Source organism: Pipistrellus hanaki, assembly GCF_964339955.1.
Source record: "Pipistrellus hanaki genome assembly, chromosome: 3".
In the NCBI taxonomy this organism is placed as follows: Eukaryota; Metazoa; Chordata; class Mammalia; order Chiroptera; family Vespertilionidae; genus Pipistrellus; species Pipistrellus hanaki.
Window position 1 is genome coordinate 182814680 of NC_140505.1, and position 18076 is coordinate 182832755.

At 46.9% G+C, this 18076-nt stretch overlaps 3 protein-coding genes and 1 pseudogene across 6 annotated transcripts in view; all 4 read right to left on the reverse strand.

Annotated features, from left to right (window-relative positions):
- LOC311618985 (apolipoprotein L2-like) overlaps positions 1–16034 on the reverse strand; it is an 87687-nt gene extending 71653 nt beyond the window's left edge. Inside the window, exon 1 of the mRNA XM_084876841.1 lies at positions 13814–16034. The gene's annotated coding sequence lies outside the window, so the exon portion shown is untranslated. The remainder of the gene's footprint in view (positions 1–13813) is intronic.
- The window catches only part of LOC311618990 (apolipoprotein L3-like), a 64192-nt gene that overhangs the window by 16976 nt on the left and 29140 nt on the right, over positions 1–18076 (reverse strand). The window lies entirely within an intron of this gene.
- LOC311618987 (apolipoprotein L3-like) lies at positions 3230–17028 on the reverse strand. Its single transcript, XM_084876852.1, has 4 exons — positions 16648–17028; positions 11865–11947; positions 5962–6082; positions 3230–4713 (listed from the first exon to the last, which is right to left on the reverse strand). Exons 2-4 carry the CDS (start codon positions 11893–11895, stop codon positions 3837–3839), a joined length of 1029 nt encoding a protein of 342 aa, XP_084732978.1. The 5' UTR covers positions 11896–11947; positions 16648–17028; the 3' UTR covers positions 3230–3836.
- On the reverse strand, positions 6638–11855 carry LOC311618980 (sorting nexin-7-like; annotated as a pseudogene). The gene is made up of 2 exons (XR_014797044.1): positions 10856–11855; positions 6638–8280 (listed from the first exon to the last, which is right to left on the reverse strand). The product of XR_014797044.1 is annotated as a sorting nexin-7-like (transcript).

Below are 18076 nucleotides of genomic sequence, written 5' to 3' on the forward strand. Positions count from 1 at the left end.
AATTGTATTGCTTTTTTTATGGAGAGGAAGGGAGAGGGATGTATAGTTTAGAGAAACATCAATGAGAGAAAAACATCAATCAGCTGCCTCATGCACAGCGCCTACTGGGATGTGCTCATAACCCAGGTAAATGCCCTTGACTGGAATTGAACTTTGGACCCTTCAGTGTACAGGCTGAAGCTCAGTCTACTGAGCCAAAGCAGTCAGGGGAAATTTTTCTGATGTTAATCAAGCTCATGTCCTACAGTTGATCCTGGGCCTCAGCTGCTGGGTGAGGAAACCAGCTGTGTTCAGCCCAAGGCACCTGTGCAGAAGCTTCCCTGGTGTCCCAGCTGAGCTCCTGGGGCACCGAGGTCTCAGGGACTTGACTGGACGGGAGAGTGAGAGCCCAGTGAGCGAGCAAGAGCAATGGAAGATTTGCTCCCTGAGTTCCTGGAGGACAGACTCATGGGGAAGGGAAGCCAGGCACCCGGAGCCCAGAGGAGTCCACCAATCCCCACAGCAAAGGCTCAGTCCATCTTACTGAACCGAAGTCTGAAGAACACAGATGGGGAGAAACAGAGGGCCTAGAATATCATCATTTCCATACCACTTCCCCACTGATGGGGAGCATGTGTCTCAGGGCTGATTGGTAGATCTCCTTGACCTGCTGTGAGTATCTGTTTTCACTTCTCTCCCTCTCTCTTTCTTTTTTTACTTCCAAATCAACCATTGTTCTGAGAACATTTACAGTTTCATTATAATTTCATTGGTCTCTCAGAGTATCCTGGCCCCAAGGAGCACCAGCAACTTTTCCAATGTTCCACCAACTCTGCTGTCATCACCACCACCACCACCACCATCATCGTCATCATCATCAAGAAGTCACTACCTATAGTGCATAACATTGTAATAACTACAAATGATGCCATATATCTGCTAAACTTAATGGGTAATCACTTTCTAATCAGTATATTGTACTACCAAACTAATAAATATTGTATGTCAACTGTAATTGGAAAATAAAATAAATAACATTTTTATGCCTACCTAAGCTTTGCTGCTGGAAGACAAAGGCGAGCTGGGACTGGAAAGCAGGGCTAGAGAACGGCCGGGGAGGGACGTGGTTCCTGCTGGGAGGGTGAAACCTGGGGAGGGCCAGTCCAGGAGCCACTGTAACTCCCATGTCCCAACAACTCAAAGTCTTTCCCCTTCTTCCATTGTCAACTCTTCAGTAGTTCCAGCCTTCTTGGTGCTTATTCCTCCACTTATCTTTCTTTGTTCATGACCCCAATGTCTTTTTTAGTCAAAATAAAGCTCCCTAGGAGATCCAAGATGGTGGCTTAGATAAACACACAACAATTTCAAAACTATAACTAAATGACAAAACATCTATCACCCAGAACATGGGAAAGCTGGCTGAGGGGAAGCTCTACAACTAGACTGAAAGAGAAAGGAGAATTCAGGGCACAAGCGCTGAAAAACTGAAGTGGGGGGGGGGGGGTGAGGGAGGGGGAGACACTTGTGCTATGGGCTGGAGGTGGATCCCGGCTGGCAGAGTGAATTGCTAGGTTTAACCCAAAGAGAGACAAACTCCCACTCTTTCTGAAATCCAGTTTCTGGAAAGAAGCTGGATTGTCTCCCATCAGGTCAGAAAGTGAAGATGCTTGCTTGCAGAGCTGTACGCAAATATAATTGTTTGCTGTGTTGGGGCAGGAGATGCGGGGACTCAGTCAGAGAGGCACAGATGGCTGACTGATAGCCATTGATATTTGCCACACCCTAGCCTAGAGACACCCTGAGACTCCTCCCTATACAATCTACAAATACACCAAAGCTCCAAGCAGCAGCTCTTGCATATGAATGGCCTTCTCTATTGCAGTTTAACCTAGCAAACTTACAACCTGGTGCAGACAGCTCCAAAGCCTCCAAGCTCCAAGCAGGGAAGAGAGAACTGTGGTTCTCTCTGTAGCTCCTGCAGGGTGGCCTCAGACAGTAGATGAACTGCACCCCATTGGAGATTCAGAAGCCAGTTTACCTAGTGGTCAGTGTGAGACACCAGATTTCAACTCCTCACATCCAAAAGTGATACATTCAGGAGGCAGACTCAGTGAGCCCCAAAGCCCCACTGAAACAAGGCCTGCACCATAAGCATGTCTCCAGCACAGCAGTTCTCCATGATAGACACAGCGGGTCCTCAAAGCCAATTGGCCTGGTCAATTCCTCCCAGTGTACCAACAGCAATCAAGGCTTAACTACACCAAGACTTTGCACTCAGCCCACAAAGGGGTGTACTAAGAGCAACCACCTCGGGTGATTGAGGAAGCTGAGCTACTGGCCCCTATAGGTCATCTACCACAAAAAGCAACTCCATCAACACAGGGAGGCAACCAAAATGTGGAGACAAAGAAGCATGCTATGAATGGGATAGATGGAGGAACATAAACTATTGGAGAACACAGAGTTCAGAATCACATTTATAAGGTTACTCAAAAATATTCTAAAAACTGCTGAGAAACTTGTAGAGACCTTCAAGGACCTTAATTAGAATACAAAAAAAATTGAAAAAGACCAATCAGAAATTAAGTATGCACTGTCTGAAATAAAGAATATACAGTAACTCAACTGTAGATCAATGTACTCCAAGAGTCAAACCAAAGATCTGGAATATGAGGAAACAAAAAACACCCAACCAGAGAGGCAGAAAGAAAGAAGAATCCAAAAGTGTGATGGAGTGTAAGGAGCTCTGGGATGTTTAAGCGTACCAACATCCAGATTTTTGGGTTGCCAGAAGAAGAGAGAGAGCAGGATAATGAAGGCCCATTGAAAGAAATAATGACAGAAAATGTTCCCTACCTGATGAAAGAAATAGACTTACAAGTTGAGGAAATGCACACAGCTCCAAACAAGAAGAATCCAAAGAGGACCACACCAAGACACTGGATAATTAAAATGCCAAAAGCAAAAGACAAAGAGAGAATGTTGAAAGCAGCAAGAGAAAAACAGTTACCCACAAGGGAGTACCAATATGACTGTCAGCTGATTTCTCAACAGAAACTATGCAAGCCAAAAGGGAGTGGCAAGAAATATTCAAAGTGATGAATAGCAAGCATCTACAACCAAGATTACTTTATTCAGCAAAGCTATCATTCAGAATTGAAGGTCAGATAAACAGACAAGAAAAAGCTCAAGGAGTTCATCACCACCAAACCAGGATGTCATGAAATGCTGAAGGGTATTCTTTAAGAAGAGGAAGAAGAAGATAAAGGTAAAGGTAAAAACTATGAACAAAAAGACATCAAATACATACCTACCAACAAGTGAATCTAAAAATCAAGTGAATAAAAAATCTGAAGAACAGAATGGACTGGTGAATATAATAGAATCAGGGACATAGAAAGGGAGTAGACTGCCAATTCTCAGGGGGAAGGAGGTCTGAGGGGTGTGGGAAGAGATTGGACAAAAATCTTACACCGATGGATGAAGACAGTGGCAGGGGTTAAGGGCATGGGGTAGAGTGGGGAATCAGGTGCAGGGGAGCTATGGGGGGAAGAAAAGAGGAACACCTGTAATAATCTGAACAATAAAGATTTATTATATAACAAAATAAAAATAAATTTAAAAAGCTTCCCCATATCCCCCCAACTCTCATGTCCCCTCTCCTCCCTGATTTCTGGTCCAGGTTCCTTCCTTCTTGACCCACCTGCCATTTGAATAAATCCCTCCTCTGCTGCGTTCAACACCTTCCCATGCAGTTCCATCCATTTTATCTCCCTGACTTTTCCCCTCTAACAATGTCAAGCCCACGCCTTTGTCTCCCACATACCCTGCTCCCTCCTCCCTGCACCACCAGGAGATCATGGAGATAGGTTCTCCTGTAGACTTTCATGAATGCTGGTGAGTTGTTCCAGCCTCCTCTCCAGCTCCTGGGCCTGCTGCCTCAACTCATTCGCCGACTGAGACTTTGCACCCTTATGTAAATGCATTGACTCTTTCACCAGGACCGCTACATCCATAAGAAGAAATACGCCTGCCGTGGCTGCACCCAGTACCCTGGCTCCTTTGCTCATAGCCAGAGCAGTGCCTCCAAAAGCTTTCTGCAGCTGCTTGCCACTTCTGGCTGAGACTGCTCCAGTGCGCATGAAGCGCGTGGCCTTGGCTGCTAAGAGAGGATTGGATTTGGCCAGCTGGAAGGCACGGGCATTCTTCACAACGCCTTGCAGAGATTGGAAGCACTTACGTGCTAAGAAAGTAATTTTGGGCGTGCTGCGACGTACAACCTTCACAACCACCTTCTGTGTGTCAATGCCAGTTGACATAAGGCGACAGGCTTTGGCTTTTGCTGATGCATCCTTTGAGACTTCCACAATGTTTGCAGTCACACCGGTCACAGCAGCTGTTGCCCCCAGTCCCACCCCAGCTCCTGAAATCACCAAACTAGCCCCTGCTGTGAATGGTGCCAGACACAGGCCAGCGATGGTCAGAAGGCCCGACACAGCGCCTGTGGAAGCGGCCGCCACCTGCGTGATAGTGCAGTCCCTGTGCACCTTGTCAACCTCATCAGCAAGTGTGTAGAGCTTTCCTATGCGTTCCTCAAGGTCCTGTTTGACTTGAGGAAACTCCTTCATAAAGCTCTCCCCATGCAGCTGGTCTGCTGAGGGCATGTCTTTGTCCTCCACGGCCATGAGTGCTTCCAGCTGGCTCAAGTCTGCATAGAGTGCATCTGCCTCATCCCTGCAATCAGGAAAAACAGGGGATTAACCACAGCAGGTATATGAATGGCTAAATCTGAGACTCCTGATTGGATGACCTGGTGTAGGAAGTCCTGTCCTCTATGGTGGGAACCTGTGCATCTACTAGGAATCCCTCAGATTACACCACATTGACTGCCCCCATTCTCACCGGAAGCCACACTGCCTTCCCTCTGGTCAGCGTTACTCCATGGAGAAGAGAAGAGGGTCCCACAGGGAGGTCAGGAGCCCATAAGCTCACAGACAGGGTTGGAGCACATGATCACCCAGGGACCTCCGCCCCCAGCAGAGAGGGGATCAAATCAGGGAAAGAAGAAATGTGCCCCCTGCCCCCATACAGCCCTCTACTAGGCCCCGGGCCTCCTCGGTGCTGTGTCCAGGTGCCTCAGCTGCCTCACTCTAGTTCAGCCCCGCTGCCAAGCCTTCCTGCCAGTCCTCCCACTTTGACCACCTTTGCTCCATCCATAAACCCAGACTCTGATCCAGCTCCAGGCCTCTCTGGGCCTCCAGACATGATGACTGCACTTGCTTCCTCAGCCTTGACCCTGAAGTTCATCCCTAGGCCTTCACCAGAGTCTGATCAGATGGACTTGCTATTCCATTGATGAGGGAAATGACATAAGCCCAGAGCCCCAGAGCCGGGCAGAGATACAGTCAGGATTCAACCCAACACGGTGCAACCTCACTGCAGCTCTCCACCTTCCAGGACAGCAGGACCCTGCAGAGCTTGTGCAATCCCTTTCTTAGGGAGAGCAGGCTCTCTAGCCATAATCCCCAGGGGCACAAACTGTGCCAGAATTTTCTGGCTTGTCCCACAGGACGTCCTGTGAGGCCCTCACGTCCAACAAGAAGATGCTTGGGTCTTGTCTATTCCCAGTAACTTTTCTGAAGCTCATGTGAACTGCCCCAAACCATATGTCAGTGATTAGGCTAAACAGTTTACCCGCATGATCTCACTCTCCTCACAATGGAATAGAACACATCAGTAGGACAGAGATTGGTTATGTAACATGTTCAAGGTTACCTAATCTTCTCTTGCAGACCTCAACTCTTCTCAATCTAGGGCCTTTCGCTGCCAATGAATGATACCAGGGAAATGTTGCTCATGGACTGTTGAGAAGGAAGTTCTTCAACCTCAAGCTCATGATCCTACAAGGAGGAGGGTGCCTGCCAGAGGAATCTGCATGCAGGGGAGATCGGGGTGACAATACAGGCATCCCCTGGAGGTTACCTGGACAGCTTGGCCGCAGTCACAAATCTCTCCCAGGATCCATCCCTCAGCAGGTGTTGCAGTTTCCCTTTGTCCCCCGGGTCCATTAAATACTCAGTGGCATCAACAAAATCTTCACTGTCTAGATGGAAAGAAAAAACCACGAGGTTAGAAGAAATTGTGGTAGAACATAAATGGTGATGAGTATAAACGAGGAGGTTAAATGTTCATCTTCCTGAGCAGTTGTCACCTGGAGACTTTTAAAAAAAAAAATCTGGGGGACTTTTGATGGAGTCACCTAGTGCTGTGTGTTCCCCAAACTTTATATGTTGAAGTTCTGACTCTTTATGAGGAGTATTATTAAATTCAAGTTTTGAAAATGTTTTTATTGAGGAAGGGAGAAAGATAGAGAAATAGAAACAACGATGAGAGAGAATCATCTATTGACTGCTTTCTGCAGGTCCCCTATTGGACATGGAGCCCAAAACCTAGACATGGGCCCTGACCAGGAAGCGAACCTGGGACCTCTTGTTTCATGGGTGGATGCTCAATCACTGAGTGAACCTGCCCAGGTCCCCTGTACTTTGTAATTAAGGTTAAATGAGGTCATCTGTGTAGGATCCTAATCCAATCTCACTGTCATTATTATTATTATTATTATTATTATTATTATTATTATTATTATGGTAAGGGGGATTTATGTTGACAGGAAAAGTCTCAGATAACCAAGAAGTTGACACTATCATATTGCAAAACGTGAAAGCTCACCAGGTCTGTGCCTGCCTTCTTGTAGGTCAAAGCTTCCGCCTTGAATTCCAGTTCTGCTGGATGTGGTCTCTCCTTTGCATGACATCCATGAGCATTTCGCCTTAGAGCATGTTCTGGTGCACCGGGGAACAGGGCCTCAGACAAGCTGCACAGATGTCGCTCGGTGGCCTGGCAGCACTGGTCCAGGCAGCTGGCGCTGCCGCCCAGTGTGTCCACCAGGTCCTCTTCCAACTCTGACCACGGGGCATGAATGGGGTATATTCTTTCATTTCACCAAAATATTTGCATTCCTCCTTGTAAATTCTCTGAGATACCTTATCGATCAAATTCATTTTCTGGTTAAAGGCTTCGATGAAGTCATTCATCTCCATGAACTCCTCAGGGCGGCTCCTCACACCTCTCGTGGACAGGGCGACAGCTCGGACCACCTGGCCCACCTTGCTCAGCAGCCCCTGCCCCTGCTTCCTGTGGGAGGACAGCTCCCCAACCTGTGCGGTTAGGAAGACTTTGAAATCTTCACTGAATGTTCAAGTTGGATGGTGGGCAATTCGGTTCAAAACTTATTGGAGGCCCTCCTGCTCGTCTGGGTGAAGTCGTCGTTAAAGCGCTCCACCATCCCTTCTCCAAGGACTTCTCTGGCAGCGGCGGGATAATCAGAGGGGGGTGGGCTTCCTCCAGCTTTCCCTTCAGCCACAGGAAGTCCTGGTACGGCCTCCTGACTTCCAATTCGCTGGAGTCAAATTCCCCACCTGATGTCTGGGTGGCGACCCTGTAAGTGATGACAGTCTCAATGGTGGTGACGTGGCTCTCTGGGTCGTCGACCTTGATGAAGAGATCTTTCAAGTCCGGCTCATCCTCAAACTTGACCTGGTTGATCATCGACAAAGGGGACCTTGGCATCGACGAGCTTAAAGAGTTCATGTCCATTAGGGGGCATCCTTGCTGAACACCTCCAGGTGGTCCTCATCTCAATCCAGGGCCAGCTGATGAACTCCTTTAGCTTTTTCTTATCTGCATCTCGGCCAGCAGCAGGGACCACATCTCCAGCCAGGATACCCGAGGAGCCACGTGGAGCCTCAGGGAACTCTCCCTCCATCCCGGGCATGCAAGCCTGCCCCACTGCCCGCCCTGCCTCGGTGCAGAACCCTGGGCTCCCGCCTGACTGGTGTCCTTATGAGTTAGGGAGAGAAAACTCAATTCTTCCTCCCCTACTCTTATCTCTCTCCCTTTAAAAGTCAAAACCTTTTTTAAAAATTAAGTATAAAAACATGAGACTCCCAGGGATTTTGAGATTATGGAATTGCAGATAAGGGACTGGGGAATGCTGTATGTTTTGTGTGTGCAGAGACAGGATGTAAATGTGTTTGCTGACACAAAAGGGACATGATTCTTCTTTCACAGAAAAAGAAAGGGAAACTCAGGACAAGTGAAGGCCCAAAGCCAAGAAGCAGAAAGCTCACAGGTAGCGTCCAAGGCCACCCATCAGCCGTCTCCTTACCTGAGTTTGAAGCCTCCATATGTTTCAAAAATTCATGTGATTTCTGCCTTCTACCCTATAGGTTACCTCTGAGACTTAAAGAAAAAAAAAAAATTTTTTTTTAAAGAAAACTCATTTTTATTTATTTAATTTTTTTTTTTTTGGGGGGGGGGCTCTTTCTTGTTTTTATTTCTTTTCTTTAAAAAAAAAAAATAAATAAATCTTTATTGCTCAGATTATTACAATTGTTTCTCTTTTTTTGCCCAATAGCTCCCCTGCACCTAGTTCCTATCCCACCCTTTTTCTTTACCTCCCCTACACTGTCCTCATCCATAGGTGCACAACTTTAATCCAGTCTCTTCCCGCACCTGCACATCTCTTTCCCTCTAAGAGTTGTCAGTCCACTCCCTTTCTATGCCCCAGATTCTATTATATTCACCAGTTTATTCTGTACGTCAGATTTTTAATTCATTTGATTTTTAGATTCACTTGTTGATAGATATGTATTTGTTGTTCATAATTTTTATCTTTATCTTTTTCTTCTTCCTCTTCTTAGAGAATACCTTTCAGCATTTCATATAATACTGGTTTGGTGTTGATGAAGTCCTTTAGCTTTTTCTTATCTGTGAAGCTCTTTATCTGACTTTCAATTCTGAATGTCAGCTTGGCTGGGTAGAATACTTTTGGTTGTAGGTTCTTGCTATTCATCCTTTTGACTATTTCTTGCCACTCCCATCTGGCCTGCATAGTTTCTGTTGAGAAGTCAGCTGACAATCATATGAGTGCTCCCTTGTAGGTAATTAACTATTTTTCTCTTGCTGCTTTTATTTATTTATTTTATTATTTTTAAAATATATTTCATTGATATTTTACAGAGAAGAAGGGAGAGGGACAGAGAGCTAGAAACATCGATGAGAGAGAAACATCGATCAGCTGCCACCTGCACATCCCCTATTGGGGATGTTCCTGCAGCCAAGGTACATGCCCTTCACCAGAATTGAACCTGGGGCTTTCAGTCCACAGGCTGACACTCTATCCACTGAGCCAAACCGGTTTTGGCTCTCTTGCTGCTTTTAATATTCTCTCTTTGTCTTTTGCTCTTAGCATTTTAATTATGATGTGTCTTGCTGTGGTGCTCTTTGGATTCCTTTTGTTTGGGGTTCTGTGTGCTTCCTAGACTTGTAAGTCTATTTCTTTCACCAGGTGGCAGAAGTTTTTAGTCATTATTTCTTCAAATAGGTGTTCAGTGTCTTGCTCTCTCTCTTCTTCTGGCACCCCCATAATTCTGATGTTGGTACGCTTAAAGTTGTCCCAGAGGCTACTAACACTATCTTCAAATTTTTGAATTCTTTTTTCTTTTAGCTTTTCCAGCTGAGTAATTTTTGCTTCTTTGTATTCCAAATCTTTCACTTGATTCTTGTGTTCCTCTAGTCTGATGTTGGGTCTCTGTATAATATTTTTTATTTCAGTCAGTGTATGTTTAATTTCTAGTTGGTCCTTTTCCATATCCTCGAGGGTCTCTCTCATATCCTTGAGGGTCTTGCTAAATTTATCGGCCTTTTTTAGGAAATTTTTGAAAATCCTTATAACCGTGGTTTTGAACTCTATCTCCAGTCATTTGTTTTTATCCATTTCTTTCATTTGTGATTTGTTTCTTTGTCTCCACATTTTAACTGCTTCCTCAGTTGGTAGGGTAGCTTTGTGTGCTAGGTGTCCTATATGGGCCAGTGGCTCGACCTCCCCAGTGACCTGAGATGGACATTCTAGGTGCACCCCTTTGTGGACTGTGTGTACAGCCTTGTTGTAGTTAAGTCTTGATTGTTGTTTGGTATCAGTAGGAGGAGTTGAGTTCCAGGACAATTGGCTGTGAAGATCAGCTGTATATACTCCAGAAGACAGCCTTATTCCACTAGACTTGCAAAATTGCAAAAGCTTCTGTGCTCAGCTTGGATGGGGAAGTTTCAGGGTGGAGCCTACAGCCTTGGCTTCTCATCAGCCCCACCCTATGAGGTTCCTGGGTCTCAGTGTCCCTCAGTACTCGCTGCAAGCACCTCTGAGAGAAAGGCACCCTTGAGTTTTGCCCTCTGCCAGACAGTCTAGTCTCTTCCCCAATGAATTTGAATTCAATATTCTTGCCTGGAACTGGGGTTCAGCACAGTCCAGAGCTACTGTCTCCTTCCCACTAGGGCAACCCAGGGCACAGTCAACAGTCTTCCCTCTGCAAGCATTCACGTGCGCACCTCCGGAGCTCTGCCTTTCACCACTCCTCTGAGTTTCTGCCTCACAGCCTAGATACCCTCAGTATGAGCCTGGGTCCCAAGGGTCTCGCCTGGAACTGGGGTTCAGTGCAGTCAGAACTGGGGTTCAGTGCAGTCTGAAGCTTTTATCTTCTCCCAATAGAGAACACAAGCCAGGAACTCAACTGCCCTGTCCTCTCCGGCTCTGTCCTCTCTGCACACGGGCACCCTTATCTCCGTACCTCAGGTTTTTATAGCTCCTCTGATTTCCCTTGTTGTTTTCTTTTACCGTCTAGTTGTAGAATTTCCAGTCAGTCAGCTTTCCTGTGGTTCTGGATGATGTCTGTTTTGACTTTTAGTTGTATTTTGTAAATTGCTGTGCGAGGCTTCAATTTTGGTGTTTATCTATGCTGCCATCTTGGTTTCTCCTGACTTTTTGAAATTTAAAAGTAAACTTTCATATCACAAGCCACTGATGGAGTAAAACTACCAGGCAAAGAGGATTCCTCCTGCTTCTCACAGATGCTCCACGGTGGGCATGGAGGGGTGTCTTCAGGTGGTTGGGATTGGAGCCTCAACTCTAATCCTGTGATCAATCAGTATCAGCTCACCACCCACACCCCCAGTTTAGTATAAAGGGCCACAGTTTTGCATGGACACCTCTGACCCCACTGGAGACCCCGGATCCTGCTCAGCAGATGCTGGCTTCTGAGCTGTCCTCTCCTCCTTATGCTGCAACAGAAACAAGTACTTTCCTCTCCTGGGACGGTGATCTGGTTGCTTAGGCAGCGCAGTGTTCATTTGGGTGGGTGGAGGGGCATTTTTTCCTTTTCTTGTTTCACCCACTGAGGGAGAAAGGAAACCAGGGTTTACATGGAGGGAATCCAGAGCACTGCTTCTGTATATTTCTTGCGTGGGGTGTGGATAGCTGGGGTAAATAACAATGTGGGCCTCTCAGGGGGTTAAAGGTATTTGAGATCAAGAGAAGAAGTTCCTGCCTGACAAAATCACCTCTAGTAAGCATGTGTTTATAATTGGGAGCCCAGTTCAGGGCCTAACACAGTTGGGTCGAGGGGGGGGGGGTGTGTGTGGAGGGAGTAGAATAGATTCTATGGAGGGGAAAGTTTCCACCTGGGACTAGCATGTTCCAGGTTCTGGGAAAAAGTCCCACTTCCCATGGGCTGTCCTGGCCTCTTTGGGCTCATTGGATAGGTGGCACGGGAAGGAAGGCAGTGAGCAGCCTGAGGAGAGAGCCAGGAAGTAGGTCCCCCACAAAGACTCCTGGTTGAGGGAACTGCACTAGGTGCCTCTTAGGGGCTCAAGGTCACTCATCAATCCCCTTTGATGTTCTTGATTCCTGTGTGGTTTAACCCATTCTCTAGGCACTTCCCTCAATTCTAGGGCATAAGCAGGAATCAGCCAGAAAGAAGGAAGTTGACTACCTGGGCAGAACTCATCAGCTACTGAGGTCATGGTGTCAGAGGTGGTATCTCAGAGTTACCCCTTCAGCTCACCAGTCTGTACCCTTGGGGAAGAGAAAACAAATTGTGGGGTCAATTGTGAACCCTCCCGAAAATGCAGGGTCCTCTTCCCTGTCTTCCACCCTGCGCAGTCCCCCACCGCCACCCGCCCCCAACACACACACCTTTGGATTTTAACTTGTTTCTAGTTCTTTATGAAAATAGAACAAAACCACTCTTCTAGCATATGAGTTAGCCTGCATTTGAGGTTGTTTCCCTTAAGATATTTCTGGAAGTGGAATGACTTGGTCAGAGGGTATTGCCATAAGAAAATTCTTTATACCTATCACACATTGCTATGCAAACAAACTGTACCAATTTACACTTATACTCACAGTGTATGAGGTGTCCATCTTTTCCATCTTCGAGTTAATACTAGGGGGGTTATTTTTTAAAGAAACACATCTTTAATTATTTAAAAAATTTTTATTACACTAAAGAAATTCACAACATAAAATTTGCCACCTTGACCATTTTTAAGGGTACAGTTCAATATTGTCAAATTATATCTACATTGCTCTGTGACCAGTCTCCAGAACGCTCTTCCTCTCGCAAAAGAGAAACGCTGTGCCCACTAAACAATAACTCCCCATTCTCTCTGCTGCCAGCCCCTAGAAACTGCCATTCTACTGTTTGTCTCTACAGATTTGAGGGCCTCACCTAAGTGGACTCATACAAGGGTTACTTTCTGAGACTGGTTACCTTCACTCAGCATTGTGTCTTCAAGTTCCATGCATGTTGAAACAATAGGCCAGAATTCCCTCATGCTCTGGAAAACAACAGTTCCTCAGTTCCTTATAGGCATTTTCAAATAAGTAGATGATGTCAGAAAGATGACATGAGATGGGAGAAATCAAGGAGGGGATAGGATTACAGGGTGGTTAACAAGATGATGCTCTCTTTTTAAAAATGTTTTTATTGCCGAGCCAATAGGGCTCAGTGGTTGAGTGTGTATCTATGAACAAGGAGTCATGGTTTGATTCCCAGTCAGCACACATGCCCAGGTTGCGGGCTCCATTCCCAGTGTAGGGTGAGTAGGAAGCAATCTATCAATGATTCTCTCTCATCATGGACTTTTCTACCTCTCTCCTCTCTCTCTCTCCCTTCTACTCTGAAGGCAATAAAAAACATATATTTTAAAAATCTTTTTAACCGAAACCGGATAGAGTGTTGGTCTGCGGACTGAAGGGACCCAGTTTCTATTCTGGTCAAGAGCATTTATGTTGGTTGTGGGCACATCCCCAGTAAGGGGGTGTGCAGGAGGCAGGTGGGGGACTGCATTCTCTCTCATCAATGTTTCCATCTATATATTCCTCTTCCTTCCTCTCTGTGAATAATCAATAAAAAAATAAAAATAAAAATAAATAAAAAATATTTTTATTTGCTTTAGAGAGAGGAGGGAAATGAAGAGAGAGAGATAGAAACATTGAAGAGAGAAAAGCATCCATTGGCTACCTCCTGCACACCCTCTACTTGTAATTGAGCCAACAACCTGAGTATGTGTTCTGACTGGGAATGGAAAAACTGACCTCTGGCTTCATAGGTTGACATTCAACCATTGAGCCACAATGGTCACACAAGATTGTGCTCTTTTGAGAGTCCTTATTTCAAAGGCATGTTAAGCTGGATGCACAGATACAATGGACAGGGCTTGCTTAAGGAAAACATAAACTTTTTACTAAAAAGGACATTCCTGGGATGGGACACTACCTACCACTCTCCCTCCACCCCCCTATCCCTGCCATGACCTGCCCAGCTAGGAATTATGATCACCTCACCCTGGCACAGGGTTACTTGGTATAGAACTCATTTCTCACCCATGGTCCTCCTTTTGATCACAAGTCAGTTTGAAGGATGCGTGGATCACCAACCTTTTGTTGGAGAACGTGGTCCTACAGCGCTAGGAGGGCTCCTTCCTGGGAAGTATAGGTGCCCATCTTGACTTGGTGGCCATGGGGACGGGGCTGCACTGTAATCAGTGGCTCTATGTTGAGGCCACATTTTTCCAAAATGGGGCAGGCAAGGAAAGGGGAGGCAGTCAGGTCTTATGGCCTTCACTGTGAAAACACACTCTGGCCCTGGCTGGGTAGCTTTGTTGGTTAAAGCATCGATCCAGTATGCCAAGTTTGTGGGTTCCATCATACAACTCATATGAATGGTACATGCAAGAATCAGTCAATGAATACATAAGTAAGTGGAAGGATCGATGTTTCTCCCTCTCGATCTCAAATCAATAATCAAAAACACTCTGGGTCATTTCTGTTCTGTGAACTCTGATGAGGGGAACAGACCTTCCCATGGAGAGGATTCTCCCAGTTCTGCCTGGGACTCTCTTGCCTTGGAGCCACGAGAGAAAGGAAAAGCTGCTTGCCTTTAGGGAAGTGGTTCTCAACCTTCCTAATGCCGCAACGGTCGTGTTGTAGTCACCCCCAACTATCAAATAACTTTCCTAATTGTAATTTTGTTAACTGTTATGAATCATAATGTAAATATCTGATATGCAGGGTGTCTTAGGCCACCTGTGTGAAAGGGTCGTTTAACCCCCAAAAGGGTCGCGACCCACAGATTGAGGACTGCTGCTTTAAGGATTATTTTGAGAGGGCAAACAGCATTTATCAACTACCCTTCCTGAGATGTGCCTGAAACAGATAGCAAAGGGACTTATAGTATATTTATAGCCAATGATAACATGGCTGATATGCATGGTCTTTGCCCGGGAATGCTCTACGACTTTACAACTAATGACTCACATTCTTCCAATAACCTTTGAGCTGCATACCAGTTATATCTGAAAGCACAGGGCCAGGTCTATGCAGCCCCTCCCACTCCTGCTCACCAATGGCTGCCCAGCGCTATGCTTCCTGCACCAGAGGCCCCTTGAAGGCCTTGATACCCATTGAATATGCCTGCTTTAGGAAGAAGACACGGATTCAGAGGAAGAAGAAAAGAACGAGGAGAAGAAACAAAAGGCTTCTACAGCCTTGACTGGTGTGGCTCAATGGTTGAGGCATCAGCCCGTGCACTTAAGGGTCAAGGGTTTGATTCCTGGTCAAGAGCATGGACCTGGATTATAGGTTTATCTATGAACCAAGTCGGACACAGTGCAGGTAGGGGAGGCAACAGGTTGATGTGCCTCTCTCAGACTGATATTTCTCTCCCTCTCTCTCCCCCTCCCTTCCACTCTCTCTAAAAATCAATGAAAAAATATCATAAGGTGAGGATTACAAAATTAAAAACTACAATAACAATAAAAGTGTGGTGGGGGGAGGGGATAAGATATTAAAACTTATGTTGAGTTGCAGAAACTTTGCTAATCAAGACACAATTTCCAGAAGCATACAGGGAAACTTTGATTGATTTGACCTCTTCAAAACTACAAAATGAAAAGGCTACCATCAGTGAACTCAGACCACAAGAGGATGGGCCACTGTGTCCAGCAGGTATGTGGACCACAGGTGACTCGCTGTGCACAGTACACAGGAGCCAAAACATCAACAGGAGAAAGTGAACCCAAATTTTTAAACATGGGAGACACAGGAACAAATCCTTCTCAGGGAAGGGGCTTGCCCAGAACCTGGCAGCTCCTGAGGTCAGAATAGAGGCCCGCACCTCCTGATGCTGGTGGCTAAGGAGGGAGATGTGGTTTCAATGCCACAGCAGCTCCCAGGTGTGTCTCTGCTGTACAGACACAGGGAGCTGGGCTAGTCTCCTCTGGCTGTTCTCTGTCCACAGTTGGTGCTTTAAGAAGGAAACCTGGGTCATACCACACTCCTGCCTCACACTCTAGGTCCGGGCTTCTCCCCAACCCTGAGCACACAGGACCACCTCTCATGTCTCCCATCCCCCCAAGGTCCTCAACGAGGGCCGAACAAGCAGTGAGGCAGAGCCCGCCCACCTTCCTGCTCAGTCTCCCTTCCTGGCATCCAGGGCAAATCAATCCCCTCTCTGGGCCTCAGTTTCCCGACAGAGATAGGTATTAAGGTCAAAGGGTGGATGAAACAATGCCTGGATACATGCAGTCTCATGGAAATCCTTTTCCCTTTCAGCCTCAGCAGCAGCCCCAGGGACATCCAGACCACAAGGAACTGAGATTCTTACTCACCTACAGTCCCCCACCCCCTCATTCCTCCATATCCCCCCACACCCACTTCCTCTGCCTCCTCCACATCTCCCCACACCCACCTTCTCTACCTCCTCCATATCTTCACCCACCCACCTCCTCTGCCTCCTTCACATTCCCCACATTTCCCTCCTCTGCCTCCTCCACATCCCCCCACACCCACCTCCTCTGTCTCTTCCACATCCCTCCACCTCCCACTCTTCTGCCTCCTCCACATCCCCCCCCCCCCACATCCCCCTCCTCTGCCTCCTCCACATCCCCCTACATTCCCCTCCTCTGCAGTCACTGGCTCCTGTCTCAGGTAGCCCAAGACTGTGCTGAGCTGGAGGGGTCCTTGGGTATCCACCTGAGTAGTATTCCCTTCCTCTCCACTGAAAAGAGCTCAGGGAAGACAGGAACCCTCACACTAACCTGGATTCCAAACCAGGCTCTGCCCCTGCTTATGTGCACCCTTGGGCTCATTACTCCACTCTGATCCCCCTGAGTTTCAATTTTCCTCATGTATAAAAGAGGGACAATATCCTTGTATTAGAAAGTGCTGTGAGGATGAGAATGGGATGAGGGTCACCTACCTTCCCAACTTACCAAGTGTCTCCCTCTGGCTGATTTGGAATAAGACCCACTTCCTGGTAGCTGTGCGGAACCCCTCTGTGCTGTGCCTGCACAAACACCAGACACACCTGCGGCCAAGGCACCCGGAAAGCAAAAACGAAAGCAAATGCCCCGGTTCTGAAAAGCTTGGGATCAAGCACTTAGCCAACCCTAGGCTAGCTCCACCCTGTGCCAGCACCGCCCTGCCTGCTCACACCTTATTGCAGCAACCCCAGGTCTGTCCTTCTAGATCTATCTCTACTCAGCCCATCCTGTCTCCCTCCGGTTTCTAGAAGGAAGACTTGCCACAGACACACAGAGGGACCCTGGGCAAATTTCTGTCTCCACCCCAAAGGCTAGTCCCCAGAACCCTCCTCTCTCATCCTCCCCCAAAGTCCCCCTTAGTCAGTCTTCTATCCCAATGATGAGTACCTCCCTGTGTACAGCAGAGGCTCACGGCTTCCTTGCATTGCCTTGGTCCCTGCTCCTATTTCAGGCCATATCAGACAGTTTCCGGAATTTGCTTTTGTAGTTCCTTCTGTTGCAGAAGACCAAAGAAAATCCAACTGATGTTTAAAGATGAGAAGGGACGCTGTTTAATATACCAGCAGACTCAGGGAATAACTTTCCAAATCTGAGTGCAGAAACATGCAGGAGGCTTCTTTTTATATCTTCCTGGGTTCTTTGTCCAGCAAATATGGATAATGCTTCCCAAGATGGCAGCATAGGTAAAAAACTAATTTCCCACCTCGCTGAAAAGCTTAGGTAAGAAGGCACATGAATTGGGCTGGTGGCAGGTGACTGGGTGCATGGCTTTTTTTCAACCGGAAAGGAAACAAGCTCCTGATCACTTAGAAATCCAGTTTCTGGGGTTATGTGGGTACCCAGACGCCTATGGGGAGAAGCTGGTCTGTTGGCCATTGGGTCCGAAAGTGAGGGTGACTTTTTTGCAGAGGTGCGTGCGAAACAATCATTGTTTACTGCACTGGAGCTCAGGGACTTGGAAACGCTGAAAGGCAGAGATGGGTGACATTCAGGGCACAAGCGCTAAAAAACTGAAGAGGGGAGGGAGCGCATGTGCTACGGGCTGGAGGCAGATCAACAGCTGACAGAGGGCATTGCTTTTTTTTAACCCAAAGAGAAACAAGCTCCCAATCTTTCTGAAATCCAGTTTCTGGAAAGAAGTTGGGCTGTCTGCCATCAGGTCGGAAAGTGAGGGTGGCTTGGTTGCAGAGCTGTGTGCAAATATAATTGTTTGCTGTGCTGGGGCACAAGACTTCGTGACATGGTCAGAGAGGCAGAAATAGTTGATTGGCAACCATCACTGTTTGCCACTCCCTAGCCTAGTGACACCCTGAGACTTTGCCCTGCACAATCTACAAACACACCCAAGCCCTAAACAGCGGCTTTTGCATATGAATGG

Coding starts and splice junctions, on each gene's coding strand:
- LOC311618987 (XM_084876852.1), bottom strand. CDS start 11,895: ATGACCTCAGTAGCTGATGAGTTCTGCCCAG. Junction 6,083..11,864: donor AGCTGATGAGTTCTGCCCAG/GTAGTCAACTTC, acceptor CTTTCCATCTAG/ACAGTGAAGATTTTGTTGAT. Junction 4,714..5,961: donor ACTGCGGCCAAGCTGTCCAG/GTAACCTCCAGG, acceptor TCCTGATTGCAG/GGATGAGGCAGATGCACTCT.